This window comes from Osmerus eperlanus, chromosome 20 (genome assembly GCF_963692335.1).
Source record: "Osmerus eperlanus chromosome 20, fOsmEpe2.1, whole genome shotgun sequence".
NCBI classification, from domain to species: Eukaryota; Metazoa; Chordata; class Actinopteri; order Osmeriformes; family Osmeridae; genus Osmerus; species Osmerus eperlanus.
This window is the reverse complement of record NC_085037.1, coordinates 6,994,026-7,013,877: the sequence shown is the minus strand read 5'-3', so window position 1 is coordinate 7,013,877 and position 19,852 is coordinate 6,994,026. Positions and strand designations below refer to the sequence as shown.

General features: G+C 46.5%; 1 protein-coding gene across 1 annotated transcript in view; it reads right to left on the bottom strand.

Moving 5' to 3' along the window:
- Nucleotides 1–261: 261 nt before the first annotated feature.
- The window catches only part of pvrl2l (PVR cell adhesion molecule related 2 like), a 36,816-nt gene continuing 17,225 nt past the window's right edge, over nucleotides 262–19,852 (bottom strand). Inside the window, exons 5-8 of the mRNA XM_062486588.1 lie at nucleotides 4,309–4,444; nucleotides 3,845–3,908; nucleotides 3,397–3,477; nucleotides 262–3,184 (exon numbers count right to left, since the gene is read on the bottom strand). Coding sequence (XP_062342572.1) covers nucleotides 2,933–3,184; nucleotides 3,397–3,477; nucleotides 3,845–3,908; nucleotides 4,309–4,444 — 533 coding nt within the window. The 3' untranslated portion in view covers nucleotides 262–2,932. The remainder of the gene's footprint in view (nucleotides 3,185–3,396; nucleotides 3,478–3,844; nucleotides 3,909–4,308; nucleotides 4,445–19,852) is intronic.

Here is a 19,852-nt window from a genome sequence, read left to right as displayed (position 1 = left end):
GCTCTATTGAGCGAGACATGTTGGTAAGGGCCACATCTTGTGCTCACATTGAGGGGTGAGGGTCCACCAGTGGGCTTCTCCCAAAAGAAGGATATGTCAACTTACCCACATGGTATTTTATCCAAAGCAACGACTGTAGGTTATTAGTTGGTTGCTTATTTCAAAATATCTGGGCTTAAGTCATTATGAATCGCGTTTGGGTGTATGTTGACTACAGATAAGCAGAGAAGAGAGGTTGAGAGTATGAATGGAGTCATTGGAGGTCTTTGGTTGACATTTTATTGGACAAGACAATGATCTTTAAAGTGAGTTTCCCAAAAAAGCATTCAAATGAAAGATCTGTTAAAAAAAGAAAAAGGAATTTCCATGTTTCCAGTGTTTTAAGCATTAACATACATCATCAGTGGTGGCAAACCGTTTTTTTGTTCTTGTTTTTTCCCCCCCATCCACCTTTACTCTGGCATAAACAAAATGTGAAAATGAACAAGCTAAAAAAACAAAAACAATGAAGGCACGTCTGGCTCTGTGATTAAAAAAAGCACAGAAGAAGTGAGATGACAGAGGGAGAGAAGCAAAGAGCAGGAGCAGCAACGAAGGGAGGGAAGGTGAAGGCCGGATCCTGACAGGCATTTTATCGCCCACAAGCTCTACGGTTTGTATTTTGGGCATTTGGAAGGAGGAGAGAGAAAGGAGGGGTTGGATAAAAATCCAACACCAACTCTTGGAGGGAGCGTGAACGTAACCCGCCTGGAGTCTGAAACTGCTCTACCTGGTCAGATACACATATCAAACACTTGTAAGCACTGTGTTTGGGATGTTTCTGATTTGATCTACCCTTAGCACCTTTGGGACTGTACTTTTGAGTTTGTTGAGTTGTATGATCTTAATCAAGCGTAGCCTACCTCAGGTATTTGTAAATAGTTGACTGGTGCTTAATTAATCTTTATGATTGTCTTAATCTCATGGAATATATTAAGATATTTTTATGGTTTTGGCAGCACACCAAAGAGTAATAGAGAAAGAAGCAACAAACCATATGAAAATACATTACCTTAAATTAAACTACCGGAACAAAAACTTTTTGAAAGCAGTTTGAAGATGAAATCAAATGATAACAAAGTTAAAATAAAAAACATACATTCACAATTAATAACTCAATGTCCCTTTCCAGCTCAATGAACAGCCATAGTTAATAATATATACTGATTGTCTATGCTGCATAACTTGTTGCAAGCCTCAAAGTCACATCTCGTTGCCATGGCACTTTTAGCACAGGAAAGAGGAAGTGGACCTACCCAGAATTCCATGCAGCATGCAGAAGTTCCCTTTGAAGAAACACCAGTGGGAGAGCAGGTCTCTAGCCAAGCAACTGCAGATATTTATCTATTAATTTATCTATTCATCTAGCTATCCTGTTGTTCTATTTACATACAGTACATATGGTGCTGTATCTAAGTGTGCGTGCTTGTTTGGTGCTCTCTATCTGTCAAAAGTCAACCAGCTGCATGATGTGACCCCTAGCACCCTGCCCCTATAGGTCTGCCAGCATACCATCCTCAAAGCTCAACCATGTTGGTCGTTTGGCAAACCCACAACTCCTCTTCTGCATTTGCATAACTTGAATTGCCTCCACCTCTCCCTTTTCTCTCCTGCTCTCTATGTCAAGACCATCACCTCATCTTTACTAGGTCTGCTATTGTTACACTATTGTGTTTATACAATCAATGAACATATCGGGACATACATTTAAAACTCAGATAAAAAAAACTGGAGAGTTCAATAATAACTATGCTGGGAAAGTGACCTGACAAGTGTTAACACACCCCACTAAGCATGCCATGCAGAGTTTTTAAGCAAGAAAATCCACACACCGTTGCCAATAGTGATCCAAAAACACTAGCATTGCAACAACCTCGATAAACCCGCAGTTAAAATATAAAATACGTTTTACGTTTTAATTGATCCCACATTGAAACGAACAGCCCTACACAGAGGCACTGAAAACACAACATCGCTTTTTTTTATGTGCACATCTTATTCCACCAACAATATATGAATCATCAGGATTTTTACAGTGTCTGTTGATTATTTGGCAATGTTTGACATCTATTGAAAAGACAGGATATAAGTTGTTATTCAGAACTGACATCTAACCACAGTTTGTTGTTCATAACAGTACAGAAAACACTTAAAAATAGGATTAAAATACAAAATATGAAACAAATACATATTTTTAGTGTGCCATATATTTAGCCACATTGGTGTGTATTACCATTTCAATGATAGAGTTCATAAAATGGTTGTATTGGCAGTAGATTCCAATGTCAGCTGGGTATTTTGACACACTGAAAATACATACTTTCCATATACTTTGACATGTATTTGACAAATGTGTTGGTGCCATAATTCCTAAAGCAAGGAGCTGTCTGCTTGCATGTGCTTTGCTGTAAACCGGTACATCACATTTTGTTACCCTGACACACAGCCTCACCAACTCTTTCGACTTAGAACTTAAAAAATGAATCAGAATGACTCCTAAATCATTTAACGTTGGGATGTTTCAGTGCCAGAACAAACTAGTTAGCTACTTAGTCTTCTACTCCTGTTTAGCTCTGACTGGCATCTGCAAGAAGGCCAAAAAAACAAGAGCAGGATATTTTGTTACATTTCAAAGAAGTTTCATGACAGTTCAACATCACAACATGAAAATCATCTGCTCAATATGTACCTAAGGAAATGACAGTGGAGCCAGAAATGGAGAAAAAGTGTTAAATGAAAGTGAGAAGAGTGTGCTAGGCTGTCTGTGAGGGTGTGTGGACCACAGAGAGGCTGGTGAGGATTTGTGTTGTCACTCCACTCCCTAGAAGGCCTAGCCAGCTGAAGAGGAGCGGTCTGATAGGCTGCCAGTCAGGCAGACTCCGCCCCTCCCTCACTACACGTACATGGCAGCTGACATGAAGCTCTCGCCACGTGAGACGGTGGTGGAGGGTGGGTCAGGGGTCATCTCCCCCCCGTCCTGGAGAACATTATCAGGGGGTGGGGCCATAGAGGAGTAGGGAGGTAGGTAATCATTTGCCGACTCGTTGGCCTCATCATTGTACTGCAGTGTGTCCTCCAGGGCAGAGGGGGTGCCACCATTGGAGGCACCAGTAGGAGGAACGTCGTCATCGCACACGTCTAGGTCCTGCGGGAGGAGTCACTCCATTTATTGATTCTTTATCAATTGTAATTTATTCCGACAATATAGCAATGCATCTATGTACAGAAGTACAGAATACCTTGTGAACTGAGTTGTAAAATATGTAAGTTGTAAGATACAGTGTGTGTGTGTGTGTGTGTGTGTGTGTGTGTGTGTGTGTGTGTGTGTGTGTGTGTGTGTGTGTACTGTAACCTTACAGTGACAGGCTCCACGCTGGTCTCATAATAGGTCTGACTGAGGGGCTCAGTCTCAACAGGAGGCTCTGCTGGTTTGTCTAGCTGGAGGTCACACAGAGGTCAGGGTCAGACACACACACAGATCAATACCCATTAGCCCCATTATGGCTGCATTAGTCTGGAGTCAACATACTATATGCCCTCTCTCTCACACACACCCACACACACACACACACACACACACACACACACACTCAGACACACAGAAACCCCCCCCCCCCCCCACACACACACACAGACTCAGACACACAGAAACCCCCCACACACACACACAGTCTATTGATCCTTTCACTTTGTTTCTCAGTACCCGACCAATTAAAACATGAATGTTTTGCTGAAAGAATGTTCTTTTCACATAGAAAAAGAGAACAAGGGCATCTGCGATTGACAGGGCCAGCCAGCCACTCACCATCTTAGCTGAACTTTCATGCTTCTTGTTTGCTGGGGGAGGGGGCTTGTGCTTTGGGGGACCCCTGTATGATAAGAGAGAGAAAAAGAGAGGGAAATACAGAGAGAATGGGGTCAATCTGATTTCACACACAGTTGTCCCTCAGTAGACCGATCTATAAAGTGCTCCTTAACCCTTGTGTTATCTTCGGGTCATTCTGACCCATCAGTCATTGTGACCCACCGTCGTATTGCGACAAATTTACCTCATACAAAAACAAAGTGAAGCATTTTCTTTTAACTGTCGGGCTGTCTCAGACCCCCCACATTGGAATGGTTAAAAGAAAATTATTTGTATTTGTTTTTGTATTGGGTAAAATTGGGTAAACACAACGATGGTTCGTTATGAACCTTTGGGTCATGTGACCCGAAGGCAGCACGAGGGTTAAGTGTATACTGTAAGAAGTAGAAAAAACGCTGTCTTACTCTCCGTTCTCTCCATCCATCCTTCGCTTGCGGAGGAACAGAAAGACGGCACCAGCTATGAGCAAGATGATCAACACACCGATGACAACACCGATGATCATGCCAGTCGGCGTCTCGGATATCTGCCTCTCTTGGTCTGAGAGAAGACGAGAGGAGAGAAGGGAAGAGGAGAGGAGACGAGAGGAGAGGAGGGAAAAGAAGACGAGAGGAGAGGAGAGGAGGGAAGAGGAGACGAGAGGAGAGGAGATAAGAGGAGAAGAGAGGAGAGGAGAGGAGGGAAGAGGAGAGGAGGGAAGACGATTGAACACAGGAGACAGAGAACGGGATTGAACTAACAAAATTGCTTCTATTTCATTCACCACACTTAGTTAGACAGATGATGTCATCAGGGGAGCTTGTAGACCCCACCCCCACCCCCCACCCCCCCACACACACACACACCCCACCCCCAAATGCTTCCATCTCACCATGCTCCAACCAAGCTGACAGCCTCTAACACAGTTGCAGCAAAGGAGACGACACCAGAAACGTAACAGGCTTTGAATAAACCGGAGCTGTGAATTCTTTTTCCTTCTTATGGTTGTTTGAGTGTGTTTACGATTTTGAGTGGCCAGCGAGGAGTCTGATAGACTCTGATTACTGTCACTGTTTCTTGTCAGCGGGGTGCACTAACAAGTACCCAGAGAAAACCACTTGGGGCGATGGAAATATTGAAATGGAGTTGCGCTATCCTGCCACAGGGTGGAGCAAGAGAGCTAGGTTGGCAGTATAGCCAGCCTTACAGGTGACTGGAGAAGGAGTGGGAGGATGGATGACTGGGGGATTCTGCATTGTCTGACTACCAGGCTTGCATCCTGATCAGGGCTGCTTCCTGTCTGAGGGAGTCCACGGAGTACTAACTTGCTTCCAGATACAGCCTCCTAGCCTCAGACCCAGATCATAGCCCCAGGATAAACACTAATCCCCTAGTCCCTCTGTCCCCAAGCCCCCCAATCCCAGTCCTCTTGACCTCCATTCCCCTAGCCTCATTCTTCTATCCAGAGCCCTCTAGTTTTATCCTTAGTCCCAGCTCTAGCCCCCATAGCCCAGCCCTAGTCCTAGCCCCACAGTACAGGAGAGTGTCGATAATCTAGGGCAGGGGATTTGCAGACACACCCTCACAACTGGGAAAATGACAGTCAGTAATTTATTTCCATGAGTTGGTTGCAGAAGTAGGAGAAGGCGGGGAAAGGGGTGGTGGAGGAAGGGAGGAGGAGGGCGGTGACAGACTATCTCCATCCTAAATTGCTGTTTTTCATAGCGCGATTCGATGGCAAATAGACACGGCTAAGGATACAGGCACACAAACACACACACACACAAACACACACATTGAATGTAGATAGACCCCCTCCCCTTTTTGCAATGTTGATATCATGATGTTTATTTGATGTGCCAGATATCAAAGTTTACAATACAACCATAGATGTTATCTGATAATAACAAATTGTGTTTTCAATAAATAATGACTCATGTTTCAGAATCAGACATCAAGCATCAACAATCAAGGTGTGCGTTTTGTGTGTGTGTGTGTGTGTGTGTGAGGCGGGGGAGCTTAGCTGAGAAAAAAGGCCAGCGGCAAGATGTGATTAGCCAAATGGGAGGGAGGTTGAAGTTAGGGTGCATCCACAGGGTTGGTAGAGAGGGGGAAAAGGGAAGTCAAGCAGAGGAGAGGAGAGGACAGAAAGGAAGAAGTGAGAGGAGTGGGGAGAAGTGAGAAGGCTCATTTGTCACGGAGAAGAGAAAAACAGGTAATGAGAGTATGTCCATGGAGCCCACAAAATGGATGTGTTCTCTCATGGACAGTAGGTTTGACCAGCCTAACCAGAGACGTAACACGTCAGGATGTAGTCAGAACGTGTCTTCTTCTCCGCTGTGCTCCTCCTCCTTACCTCTCCTCTCCGCCTCTCTACCCGTCTCCCCTCCCCCTCTTGCATCTAGCAAGATAATCTCACTCATACTGCTGCTAACCTCTCTCTCTTTCTAGTACTCTACACACCTTCCCCTACATAAGTGCACATGCAGTGTTTCAGCTTCATATTTACATTTACATTTAGTCATTTAGCAGACGCTCTTATCCAGAGCGACTTACAGTAAGTACAGGGACATTCTCCCCGAGGCAAGTACGGTGAAGTGCCTTGCCCAAGGACACAACGTCATTTGGCAGAGCCGGGGATTGAACCAGCAACCTTCTGATTACTAGCCCGATTCCCTAACCGCTCAGCCACCTGACTCCCTATGGCCAATGGACATACTGTTCTGGAGTGAGGAGAAAATTCAGTAGAAAACACTGTAATCTATTAATAATGTTGAGAGTGGCAATTGTCATGATTATAACATTTTCTGTAATAAGCAGCCGCTAAAAGCCGATGTTATACCTTGTCAGAAGTCTAAGGGCCCTATCTTGCACCCAGCGCAATTTACTTTGTCAACGACGCAAGTATCATTCCTGGTTTGCACTCGACGCAAAGCGGACTTTTCCCTCCACAGACGCACGTTGGTAAATTAGGGAATGACTTTGCGCTCCCGGGGGCGGTTCCCTGGTGCTATTTTGCAGTTTCAAAAAAACAATTCCGCCACTGACCAGGAAAAAAGTAGTCTAAAGTCAATGGCGCGTTATTCAGATGCTATTTTAAGGGCGCAAGCTTGGTCCGTGCGCACTGCTGGCGAGGCCAGGGTCTTCTTTCTGCGAAGATACGTTCCATTGTTTTGATTTATGGCGTGTTACATTTCTTCAATGATTATAAAAAGATTTTCATGGGAAATATTTATGTATGTGAACATGATTTGTAACAATTGTGGCAATTTTCTCCCACGCCTGTTCAACCGAAGCTAATTTGGGTGGGTTTCTTCTCCCATCTCCATCAGAATCAGAATTCGGTTTATTCGCCATGTAGCCTATGTTACACAAACACGGAATTTACTGTGGCAGGAAGGTGCAAACAATAAACATATACGGGTCTTAAATTAAGTAAAAAAGTACAATAGTTAAACTAATTCCAAGAACTAAACAATTTAAAAAATAAAATATATATAAAAATAAGAATAAGAATTTGAATGAGCAGCATGAGCGGGCAATTTAGTGCAATGAGAAAACTGCTCTGCCTTTCCCATACAATGTCACTTCTCTATCTGTTACGGCCCAGACTAGAACGTCGGTCTCCTCGGCTGTGAACCTCCTGGCGTGCGCCTGGCAAATCCGCCGTTATAATAGCAATCCGCCATGGAACAAGCGCTGGTCTTAAAGGGAATGTGAGATGACGCTCTGATTGGTTTATTGCACGTTACGCCCAAAGCACACCCATTAGTAATGTAGCTACTTCGGACCTACCCATTTTAGATTTGCGCCAGGGGCAAAGTCATTTATCCCGCCGGCAAAATAGCAACCGAGCCGGAGTCCCACCCACAAAGTTACTTGCGCTTTGTGTTTTGATACTTGCGTTTCAGATTGTTAAAATAGGGCCCTAAGTGTTTTTGTTCTGCTTTGGGCAGCATGACAGAGGAAAGGGGAGGAGGAAAAAGAAAGAACAGAACAGAAGAGATCGTTTCCCCTCCTCTTTATCCTTCCATCTGTCTAACCTTTTCTGCACTGGTATCCATTAAATCCTAACCTGAACCAGGAGACAGTCTTCCAAGCCTAAATGTTCATGAAAGTGGTGAACCGGACAAACAGAAAGACAGACACACACAGTCTGAGACCTTGAATTGTGTCTCTCCTAAATCAGTGTGACGTCAACTTCATATTTATAAGTATTAGACAACCAGCTGACTAGAGAGAGTACATTCACCAAGACAAGACAGAGAGGGGGGGGGGGGGGGGGCAAGGAGGCTATCGTATCAGAGAATCTTCTCGGCTTCTAAAACTCCCATGAGACTCCACTTGAAAGCAGGTCACCTTCTCCAGAGTGTGTGTGCATGTGTGTGTAGAGCCCTCCAGACTGCCACTCATCTGGGTCGTGCCTTGGCACCATTGATGGCCCTGTTACCAGGTAACTTGCTACCATAATGAGGTGTGTGTGTGTGTGTATGTGACCCCAGAGGAAGCTCAGGCGGGCAGAGATCAGGTGGTTGGCCTCTTAAGTCCACAGAAAGGCTGTGAGCCGTGTGGTTTAAATAGCCTCCTTTAATCCAGCTCTTCTTGTTTTATAGAGGAGAGGTGGAGCAGAAACAAAGAGAGAAGAGAGGAAGGATATTGTAGGTGTCTAAGCTGCCTGGTTAAAATAGCACCTTCAATCCTGTCAGGTACTTAGGTACGACTGTTGTCGAGCCGACTTCAGGGGGAGTCTGCAGGGGAAGCTTCACTTCCTGTTCCCCTGGAGCTTTAGGCACCCTCAACCAATCACAGCTAGAGATACTTTCAAATACTCCTTTCAAATATCGTTTACGAGCAGTCATGAGGAGCAGGCAAAGTCCTGGTGAGAATGCAAACTGATCCTTGACACACACACAACCCTTCTACCACCCTCAGGTGACCCCATGCATTTAAACTGTCGGCGGATTAGGCTGATGTCATGACAGCATGTGTGTGTGTGTTAGTCTTTGCTGCTATTTTGGTCGCAGTATGATAGTGTGTGCTACAAGCCCTCCATCTGTATGGGAGTGTATGTGAGTGTGTGTGTGAGTGTGTGTGTGTGTGTGTGTGTGCGTGTGTGTGTGTGAATGTGTACACTCTCACAGTGATGCTGATCTCCTCTCTCCGCTCCCTAGGGAACAGTATGCTTCCTGCCATCCAGTGCCACAGTGAATCAGGACACAGATCCTCTATTTAACACACACACACAGACTCTCGGCCCCCTGCTGTCCTTGGGTTCCCATCGGTCATCTGTCCTCCCTCTGGTTGACCTTCGTAATCTCACACAAAGTAAAGTAACACTCTCTCTCTCACACACACACACATTCTCTTTCTATCTCTGCAGCCTATCTGTGATGAGATACTGTTGTTTCTCTGTTGTCTTGTCTTTTTGCAAACAATGCTAACACTGTCTGTGGAGACTTCTGTCATCTTAACACACACACACTGTGCTCTCACCTCGGGAAGATCCAGCGATAATTGCAGACAAGCTGCTGTAAGATCTATGCTTGAATTTTTCCTGAACTGTGTTGGGTAGCACCTCAACAACAGAATCCATCCTGCGCTCCGCATCCTGGCTTCATTCCAGACATGCTCTGGCAAGCCGAGACATCTGAAATATTCAGGTGGTACCTTTCCTTTCTTTCCGTCTTCTCTTTCTTCCTTTTAGAGTTAAGAGGAAGAATATATGTAGTACACATGGGAGCTGTCTTCCTCACATGAAACAAATCCCCCACAGAGAGCATTCGAGAGAGGAGAGACTAAAGACTGTGGGGAAGAGGTCCAGTAACATTGACTTCAGCTTGTTTGTGTGTGTGATTGGTTGCAGCTTGAGCTAGCAAACACTGAACAATGTGACCTCGTGTTCAACAGCTTCCTTGGACCAATACAGTAAACACACACACACACACACACAAAATCGCTGCCTGCAGGACAAACAGCTGATTTGTCTTAGCCTGCCGTCCTGCCTGTCGGGAAGCGAGTGTTTCATCATCTCCCTCATCCATCCTCCCCCTCATACCACTAAACACTCATCCATCACCTCATCCCTCTGCCCATCGCTGTTAAACGCTCCACCGCCACCCCCACCTCCTCATCCTCCTCTTTCCTTCCTTCTCTCCTCTTTCAGAGCACAGTGTCATTTTCTCTTCGAGGTCAGATAAGAATGTGCTGAGTGTAAGGCCCGCCTCAAGAGGCCAGCTGGCCGGGGGCCAGGGGAGTTGTTCGGGGGGGGGGGGGACAACATTTTATAAAGACCCCGCAAGTCCCTGACTGAAGTGAACTCAATGGAAAGAAAAAATAAGTAGAAAAGAAGAAAGTGAGCTGAGAGCTTACAGCCTCTCTGTGATTCAGCTGGATCTCAGCTGGGTGTCTTTGTGGAGAAATGTTGAATGGCCAGGAACTACTTTTATATCTCCGTGCACTTAGGAAATAATCCTCCCTTAATGGTTACTAAGTGCAAAAAAAATACTCAAAAACTATAATCAGGGTTTGTAATAATACAATTTTAACTGTGTTCGAAAAACCGAATTTGCTTAAAGGGGTTCAAGCAAGCAACTGACAAAAATGTTTCTGTATTTCTAGAACTAGTATTACACTTAGATAGTGCCGTGCCAAGCATTTACTTTTGTTTATGCTAAAACAATACATCTCGAAAAAACTAGTTTTGTCCTGCAGAAGTACTGACTATCTAACCTGGTTTTAATTGTGTGCTTGTTGTAATGACACTAAAGCCAGGAGAACTGCATTAACACAAGGTGATGTTTTCCACAGAGATTTTTGCACATTACTGTGACAGGCTTTGGACAAAAACGACCAACATCTTTAACCTGAATTTTTATCTCATTTTTCCATGATTACATATACTATATTTATAAATATATATTAAAATAATCCTTAAATAGGAAGAAAACTTCAGACAGGTCATGGAGAAGGCAAAGTTGCCTTGCATTAGGCCAATACCTGTCTTACCTTCATGAGACTGTTTATCATGTGTGGGGTAGGAGCTACTGCTACCATTCATGAGTTTGGGGATTTATAGTCTTGTAAGAAGAAGATACCAACAAGGTTGTTGTACAGATGGGTAAACTGATGGGAGCGCTGCCAACACGCCCATTCTAACATGAGTCACCTTCACTGTAAACCCCTCAGTAAGTATAAAAGCCACAATCACAAAGATGGATGACAACTCTTCTGTTTGGCTCTTCCCTCGAGACAGAAACGCCGCCCCCACACCCCCCGACACACACACACACAAACACACCCCAATCGACACCTTAATCAACACACTCTCTCACAGAGGCAGCCGTCACCAGGAGAGGCGGCTCTGGCGCGCATAGTGAGCAGATCCATTCACATACTGTGATGACAACATTACAACAGGATGCTACACTCTGCAGCATCCGAATCACACACACACACACACAAACACAGACAGACAAAAGAATACTGAGAATGCAATAAGCTTGTTTGGAGAAGACAGTGTTGTTCTGCAGAATACACACACACACACACACATTTGAAGCTCAGAGCCCCTGAGAGTCAACAGTTGTGGTCCATTAGTCCTGATCAAGCCACATTAAGGAGAATATTATAATGTGGAGTAGGAACAGTGTGTTCCCCTGACTAACACTACCCAAGGGTGATGCACACACACACACACACATACACACACTGTCTAAGAGTGCAGGATGATGACATGGGCAAGACTATTTGAGTCACTTAGATAGTATTGTCAACATGCCGTATTCATGGTAAGTTCTAGAACAACCATAAATATGCAGGAGAATATAGACACTGTGTTCTGTAACTATCTGTCTCTCTCTCTAGCTTTCATTCTTTGTGTGTGTGTGTGTGTGTGTGTGTGTGTGTGTGTGGGGGGGGGGGTCAGGGGTCAAGATCAGACTAATCAGAGAGCCGGTGAAAGCAGAGGAGAGCTGCTTGACGCCAATGGCTGTTAATGATACTACCTAATTACTACACAGAAGTCTTGCGTGAAGAGGCATGGACACCCATACACACACAGAGATGTGCTCCTATTATAAGTTTGACTGCTTAACCATCTCTGTTTCTCTATGCATTGTTTCACACTCCTGAATCAACAAAACTACCAAACTCTATCTGTCAGCAATGGATTCAGATACTGATAGTATACCAGTCCACTACATCAGTATTGTAAAAAAGAAAAGGGTGGTCCTCAATTGGGTTGCCCTTTGTCACCTTGCTGTGACACTGTGTGTGTCTGTGTGTGTTATTGTTTGCATGATTTGGGTTGTGTACTGTATGCGTCTGTGTAGAATGTAGAGTGTGTGTGTGTGTGTGTTTGTTTTTGTGTAAACTGAGCAGGTGTGTGTAGGTGCTGGTTTACCTGTCATATCCTGGGGATGAAACCTGTTTAATCTGCCAGTTCCTGTTTACCAGAACTACAATACTCTGCTGCTTATACGGTTCTGAGTACACTGTTTATTAGACCATTTCAGAACTAGAGGGAACAACAACCCTGTAACACGTTGGCAGGTGTGTATGTGTGTGTGTGTGTGTGTGTGTGTGTGTGTGTGTGTGTGTGTGTGTGTGTGTGTGTGTGTGTGTGTGGGGGGGGGGGGGGGGGGGGGAGGGGGGCTACATTCCACAATCCGTGTTTAAGGCATGTCAAAGCCAGTTACCTGTGGGTACCAGGAAGCACTCAGTGAGCTAACAGGAGGCGACAAGCTCCCCCTCACATACACACACACGCCGACTCTCTCCGACTCTCTGTTACACACACAAACACAAAGAGACACACACACATACCCACAGCCGTGGGGCATGCAGTGAGGTAGCACAAGGTGTGTCATGCTACCCTCCCTCAGAGAGCACTGCAACACTCAATCAATACAGCACTGGCTCCATTTCACCCAACATCTAGCATCTACTGCCATCGAAACATCCCCCGGTTCTCACTGGCGCTGGGTAAACCAAATCAAACGCACCCCAGGTGTTTTATTAGCAGACTAGTAGTAACCCCCCACCCCCCGACACACACACCACAACCAGCTCCACCCTTTGTGATGTCCTTGGAACAGGTGACCCTTGTGATCAAACGGCTGATAGACCCGGTGTTGGCGGGGCAGATGGCGAGCGTCGGCATGTTTGGGGGGGGGGAACCTGTCAACAATCAGCGTGAGCGGCCCCAGCTGCGGCTTGGTCGCTGACCGCGGAGGACGGCTCCGTCGCAGAAACACACGGGAGAAGAGGAAACAGCAGTCGGATGGGAAGGTCTTATTCATCCCGTCACTCCTAATGTCAGCCACACAAAGCCGCTCAGAAAGCATGGAAACACAGCGTAAGCAGAGAAAGAGGAAAGAAAATAGATGAAAGGCCTAACGCAACCTCCGCCCCCGCGCTGCCGGTCGATGCCGGCACTGTGTGACGTGGTCCTCGCTGACAAAGCCCACCAAGGCTGAGCTCTGAACAGTGGAACTCTCAGCTTGATTGAAACTTATGATCAGGTCCCAGGGGAAGGTTAGAGAATTCACTGAAGCTACAAAACAAGACACGGGAGGAAGAGAGAAACAGAAAGAGGGAGGCAAGAGATTGCTGGATACTGTAGCACCACCGACAAACAAGCAACAGTAGCGTTCAGCCTGGTCAGAGGACCTGTGTGTGTGTGTGGGGGGGGGAGGGAGGGGGGCTTTCACCCTTGCTCCTTTGTCTGATGCTGCGTGGGGACGGTTGAAGGTTCAAGGCCTCAGCTGTGTAGGTGGCTACTCTAGATAGGGTTTCTGTGAGGTGGGGGTGTGGGGGGAGGTGTATGGAAGACACGCACAGATGCAGTGTTGCTAAGGGTAGATTAGAGGCACTTTGTCACCACAGATGTATGGCATTGTGGGTACATGCACACACACACACACACAAGACCCCCCCCCCCCTCCTCCTCAGAGCTTAGGCAGAGGGTAGGCGGCCTCCTGGGAGGCAGCTTGTTCCACAGCTCTAAACAGAGGGAGGGAGGGATGGAGGGAGGGAGAAGGATGGACAACGGGGGAGGGGGTGAGAACTCACCAACGGGGAGTGTGATCGCTGCCCACCGGCCCACATGCCACGCTCGCAGACACACCAAGTGTGCTTGCCCTGACCCTCTCTCTCTCTCTCCCTCTCTTTCCCTCTCTTACTTTGTCTTTATGCTTCCCTAACATATTGACAGTGCTTCCATGGCAACAAATCACTCTCTCTCTCTCTCTCTCTCTCTCTCTCTCTCACTTTGTCACCCTCTCCTCCATCCCTCCATCCTCTCCTCCATCTGGTCCTCTCAGCTGCCTAACTAGATTACTGTTTTCACCTCAGACACATTCCTGCACCTCTCGTTTGGTTCTTGCTCTGCTCTATCTCTCTTTACCATCTGCTTGTGTCTGTACATGTGTGAGGATGTACATGTGAAAGAAAGCACGCATGTGAGAACAAGCATCCAAGTGCATGTGAGAGTGTCTTTGTGTGCACAGTACGCGTGTGTGTGTGTGCGTGCATGCGTGTGCGTGTCAAGTAGAAGCACTTGGTCTTTCTCTTCACACGGACGATTTGTGGAGACAACTGTTCCAGTCACACTTGGGGACGTTGTCTACCCCCCGTCTCTCTTTTTTTTCTCTCTCTCACACACACACACAAACATACACACTCATCATGCTTAGACACACTAACACACACCACAGAACACACTTCACTGAGCACACACAAGCTTTCCAATGCAAGGCATGAGAGGCCCACACACACACGTCCTCTTAACATACTGTAAACCATGCATAACATACATAGTCAATTCACTTGTTTAACCACTCCACTGGAAAAGACACAACACACGCACCGACACACCCATGCAAAAAGGCGATGGGGGTTTGCACCTGACACACACATACTTTCCCAGCAATCAACTGCCACACCAGATTCTCAATTCACCCCAAGAGAAAACAGGCTGATAAGATACACGCTCAGGCTTTTCCTTATTTCGTAGCAAGCTGTGGATGGATCTGTATTATTCATGCTGAGAAAGGAAGGGAAAAAGAGAGCAGGATGGAGAGAGGGAGAGCGCGAGGAAGGGGGAGAGAGAAAGCAGTGACAAAGGGGAGAGAGAGGAAAAACAAGTGAAAGGGAGCGAGATTGAATCAATCTTGGCAAATCCCAAAATCTATAATTATATACGGCATTTTGAAAATGCAGTATGCTCACTCAGCGAACACTGGGAGTCCAAATGGATACACGTACACACACACACAAACACACTCACACAAAGACTGACAATGGTGCACTGCTGGGCACCAAGCACACTCACACACACACACGCACATAAGAAATCACACATACACTCACACATTGCAACAAACACCACTACCAGGCTCTCTCACACACACACACACACACACACGCACGCACACACTGACATGAATAGGCGAGGCTAGCACAGTGATAATCTCAGTGACAGTGACTGTGCACGGCTCAGTTGAAGGCCAATGGCCTGAGGGAGTATCTGGAAAGGGATAGGATGGAGACAGACATACGTACTGCCACATGCACACTCCAAGAAACACACAAACACTCTGCCACACACGAGCGTGCAATAGTCAATAGTCAAGGTCAATAGTGTAAGTCCAGTATAGGACCATGCATTATTTGGAACACACAAACACCGTTGAGGACACACAATCCCTGGGGAGACACAAGGCTGTTTTGTGGTGGTCCTTTAGGCATCATGGTAGGTCACAAAGGTGACCGTGGGTTAATATGTGTCTAGTAACACTGCGGACACTGACATAGAATACTAATCAGACTATCAACCTTGTTACTGGAGAATGTTCCTCTGAAGTCAAGGTAGAGCAGTTCATCATAGGAACCGATTTTCGCTCAGTTCTGGAACAGAAAATCTGGATATGTATAGTAGACAGTGTATGCATTGTTTAGTAGTTTAGACTACCTATAGATATAATAGAGAATGCACATGACTCTTTCACTTTCTCTCTCACTTTCTATTTCTCCTTTTTTACCCCTGAATTTCTCTTTTCTCTGTATAACTGACACAAACACACTCGCAAACACACACACACACTCTTAAATTAGGTCAGAGAGATGGACAGTCCCCAGGCTAGAGACAGTGAGATCAGCTACAGGAAACCTCAGGTCTGCTAATGGACTCTCTCCACTTCCCTCTCCCCCCATGCCACCTCTTCACCCCCCAACCCCCCACCTCTACACCTGCATGGACACATTTTACCCAGCAGGCAATGCTCCTGCTAGCAGGCTCCATGCCCACTCTGGCTTTCACCTGGAATCACAGCCAAGCGGGAGAGAAGTGCCTCTCTCTCTCTCTCTCTCTCTCTCTCTCTCTCTCTCTCTCTCTCTCTCTCTCTCTCTCTCTCTCTCTCTCTCTCTCTCTCTCTCTCTCTCTCTCTCTCTCTCTCTCTCTCTCTCTCTCTCTCTCTCTCTCTCTCTCTCTCTCTCTCTCTCTCTCTCTCTCTCTCTCTCTGTCTCTCTCTCTCCCGCTCTCTCGCTCTCTCCTGCCCTATTCCTTTCCTTCCTCCTCCATCCCTCTCTCCTTCTCTCCCTCCTCCTGTTCCTTGTCGCCTCGTGTGTCCAGTCATCATGTTAACAAAGACAGACAGGCGTTCAGGCCAGGTGGTCATTGTGGTGGACGGAGGTGAGGGATGATGAGTGTGGAGGTGAAGAGAGGGATGATGAGTGTGGAGGTGAAGAGAGGGATGATGAGTGTGGAGGTGAAGAGAGGGATGATGAGTAGGGAGGTGAAGAGAGGGATGATGAGTGTGGAGGTGAAGAGAGGGATGATGAGTGTGGAGGTGAAGAGAGGGATGATGAGTAAGGAGGTGAAGAGAGGGATGATGAGTGTGGAGGTGAAGAGAGGGATGATGAGTGTGGAGGTGAAGAGAGGGATGATGAGTAGGGAGGTGAAGAGAGGGATGATGAGTAGGGAGGTGAAGAGAGGGATGATGAGTGTGGAGGTGAAGAGAGGGATGATGAGTGTGGAGGTGAAGAGAGGGATGATGAGTGTGGAGGTGAAGAGAGGGATGATGAGTAGGGAGGTGAAGAGAGGGATGATGTGTAGGGAGGTGAAGAGAGGGATGATGAGTGTGGAGGTGAAGAGAGGGATGATGAGTAGGGAGGTGAAGAGAGGGATGATGTGTAGGGAGGTGAAGAGAGGGATGATGAGTAGGGAGGTGAAGAGAGGGATGATGTGTAGGGAGGTGAAGAGAGGGATGATGAGTGTGGAGGTGAAGCGAGGGATGATGAGTGTGGAGGTGAAGAGAGGGATGATGAGTAGGGAGGTGAAGAGAGGGATGATGAGTAGGGAGGTGAAGAGAGGGATGATGAGTGTGGAGGTGAAGAGAGGGATGATGAGTGTGGAGGTGAAGAGAGGGATGATGAGTGTGGAGGTGAAGAGAGGGATGATGAGTGTGGAGGTGAAGAGAGGGATGATGTGTAGGGAGGTGAAGAGAGGGATGATGTGTAGGGAGGTGAAGAGAGGGATGATGAGTGTGGAGGTGAAGAGAGGGATGATGTGTAGGGAGGTGAAGAGAGGGATGATGAGTGTGAAGGTGAAGAGAGGGATGATGTGTAGGGAGGTGAAGAGAGGGATGATGTGTAGGGAGGTGAAGAGAGGGATGATGAGTGTGGAGGTGAAGAGAGGGATGATGTGTAGGGAGGTGAAGAGAGGGATGATGAGTGTGAAGGTGAAGAGAGGGATGATGTGGCCACGTGTGCTGAGAAGGAGAAGACCCCTGAGAAGGGTAGGAAGCTGAACCGTGTAGTCTGTATTGGATTAGCTAAACTCTGTTAGCTAACTGATGTACGCTAAAAGGGACAGGAGTCTGTGTGTGTGTGCGTGTGTGTATATCATTGAGGGAGGCATGAACAGAAACAAAATCAACCCACTGACAACTAAGACTCTGAAAGAGGGAGAATATGTGTGTGCAGTATGTGTGTGCGCTCAGCATCTGTGTGTGTGTGTGTGTCTGTATTTGACGAAATGCTAAAGACAGATGGAGCGAGGGATTAGTGGAGGTGTGTATCAGGATACGAACCCTCCGTTATAGCAGGAACACGTCTGATATGCTGGGATGAGAGGAGAAATTAAAGTGATAGGTCTGGTGAAGAGTTCCCCTGCATACCTTCCTGGCAACAAGACATGATCTATCAGTCCGTCAATGTGCTAGGGAGATGAAAGGAGTGGGGAAGGAGGGAGGGAGGGAGAGAGGTGGAAGGACAGCGGGAGATTAAGGGGAAAGCGGGTCAGACCAGGGTATGAGGGATGGAGACATGGAGAAGCCTCTGTCGCAAACTCTCCAAAAGGAGAAAGACGGGGGAGGAAGTGATGGAGATGGAATGAAAAGGAAGCCAACTTGTGGCAAGAGCAAGAGAGTGAATGGTCGAGCTTATGGATGGCGAGGACAGACGAGAGGGGGGGATGGTGGGCGTGAGGAGCGGGAGGGGAGAACGGCAGGTGAACAGACTGCCGGAGAGCGAGATGAGACAGACATGTGAGAGGGATGAGTAGAGGAGAAGAGGAGGCTGGCTCTCCACCGCCGTGAAATGGAGAGATTAATCTATATCTCTCTCCATCTCTTTATACCGCGTCTCACCCTCCCTTTCCACTCTTCCTGTTTCCCTCTCTTCTTTCTTTCCCATCTCTTCTCTCAAGCAGAAGTAGAGATGGTGAGGTTGTGGGCAGGATAAAGCTTTAGACATCCCCAGAAGATCATATCGATTTCAATGCAGTACAATACAAAGGCTTTTCAGCTTTTTAGCATACCCACCTACTGTAGATTACAGTAAAAACACCCACGTTCACACACACACACACAAAGATGTCCAATCTCTCTTTCTCTCTCACACACAGCACAAACACACACACACACAAAGATGTCCAATCTCTCTTTCTCCCTCTCTCACACACAGCACAAACACACACACAAACTTCTTCTACAGATCCCATTCGTGTTCTTTTTTGATTCTCTCTGCTAAGATGATGAGCAGCATAAAGAGAATTCTCTCAATCCATCCCAGCACGCAGACATGCGTCACGTTCAATCTTTTTTCTTCCTATCTCTCTGTCTCCTGGCTAGGCAGTATGTTCCAGAAGCAGAGAGCCCAGAGTGGGAGCAGTGTGTTGGGAACTGATGGATTACTACACTGTGCGTTGCTCTGGACGCCTGGAGCCAGACGCACAAACACACAGATACACACACACACAAACACACACACACACAGACATGCACACATAAACACACACACACCCTCCACATTGCATCAAAATCAATTACGTCTTGCACATCTATTCTTAGTACCCCAAATTACCCCTTCCTCACACATACACACACTCTCAGAATTATGTTAACTCTCCTTATCTCTCCTTAACAACTTACTGTGTCTAAATGCACACACGCCAGTAGGTTTGGGCGTATGCGTCAAGTGTGCGTGAGTGTGAGTGTACGTGCATGTGGAGAGATAACAGAAATAGCTCGCTGAATAAATGATGAGAGCTAATAGCTGTTCAAAGACAGACACGGGATCCTGCGTTACAATGGGAAATAACAATATAAAAGAAAGAATGATATAACCTCGGGACAGAGACATTCACTGTAGGACACATAACACATGGCTGAGGCTGAAGCCATGGGAGGACCATCAGCAGAAATAAGAACTGCTTGTATAATTATCAAGAGGAGGAGAGAAACCTCTGGAACACTGCTGCTCTGCGGAGTCATGTGTTTCTGAGCCCAGGAGGAAGCTAACGAGGTAGACAAGAGAAGCTGTCTGGTAAAGAAATACATCTCCACACATCTTTACTGTAAATATCTCCACCCTGTGGTCACACCTTCACACCTCACCTTTGTGAGAAAGGAAAGACAGGATCACAGTAATGAAGAAAAAAAAGAATTGCCACATTAAAGTTTAAGACTT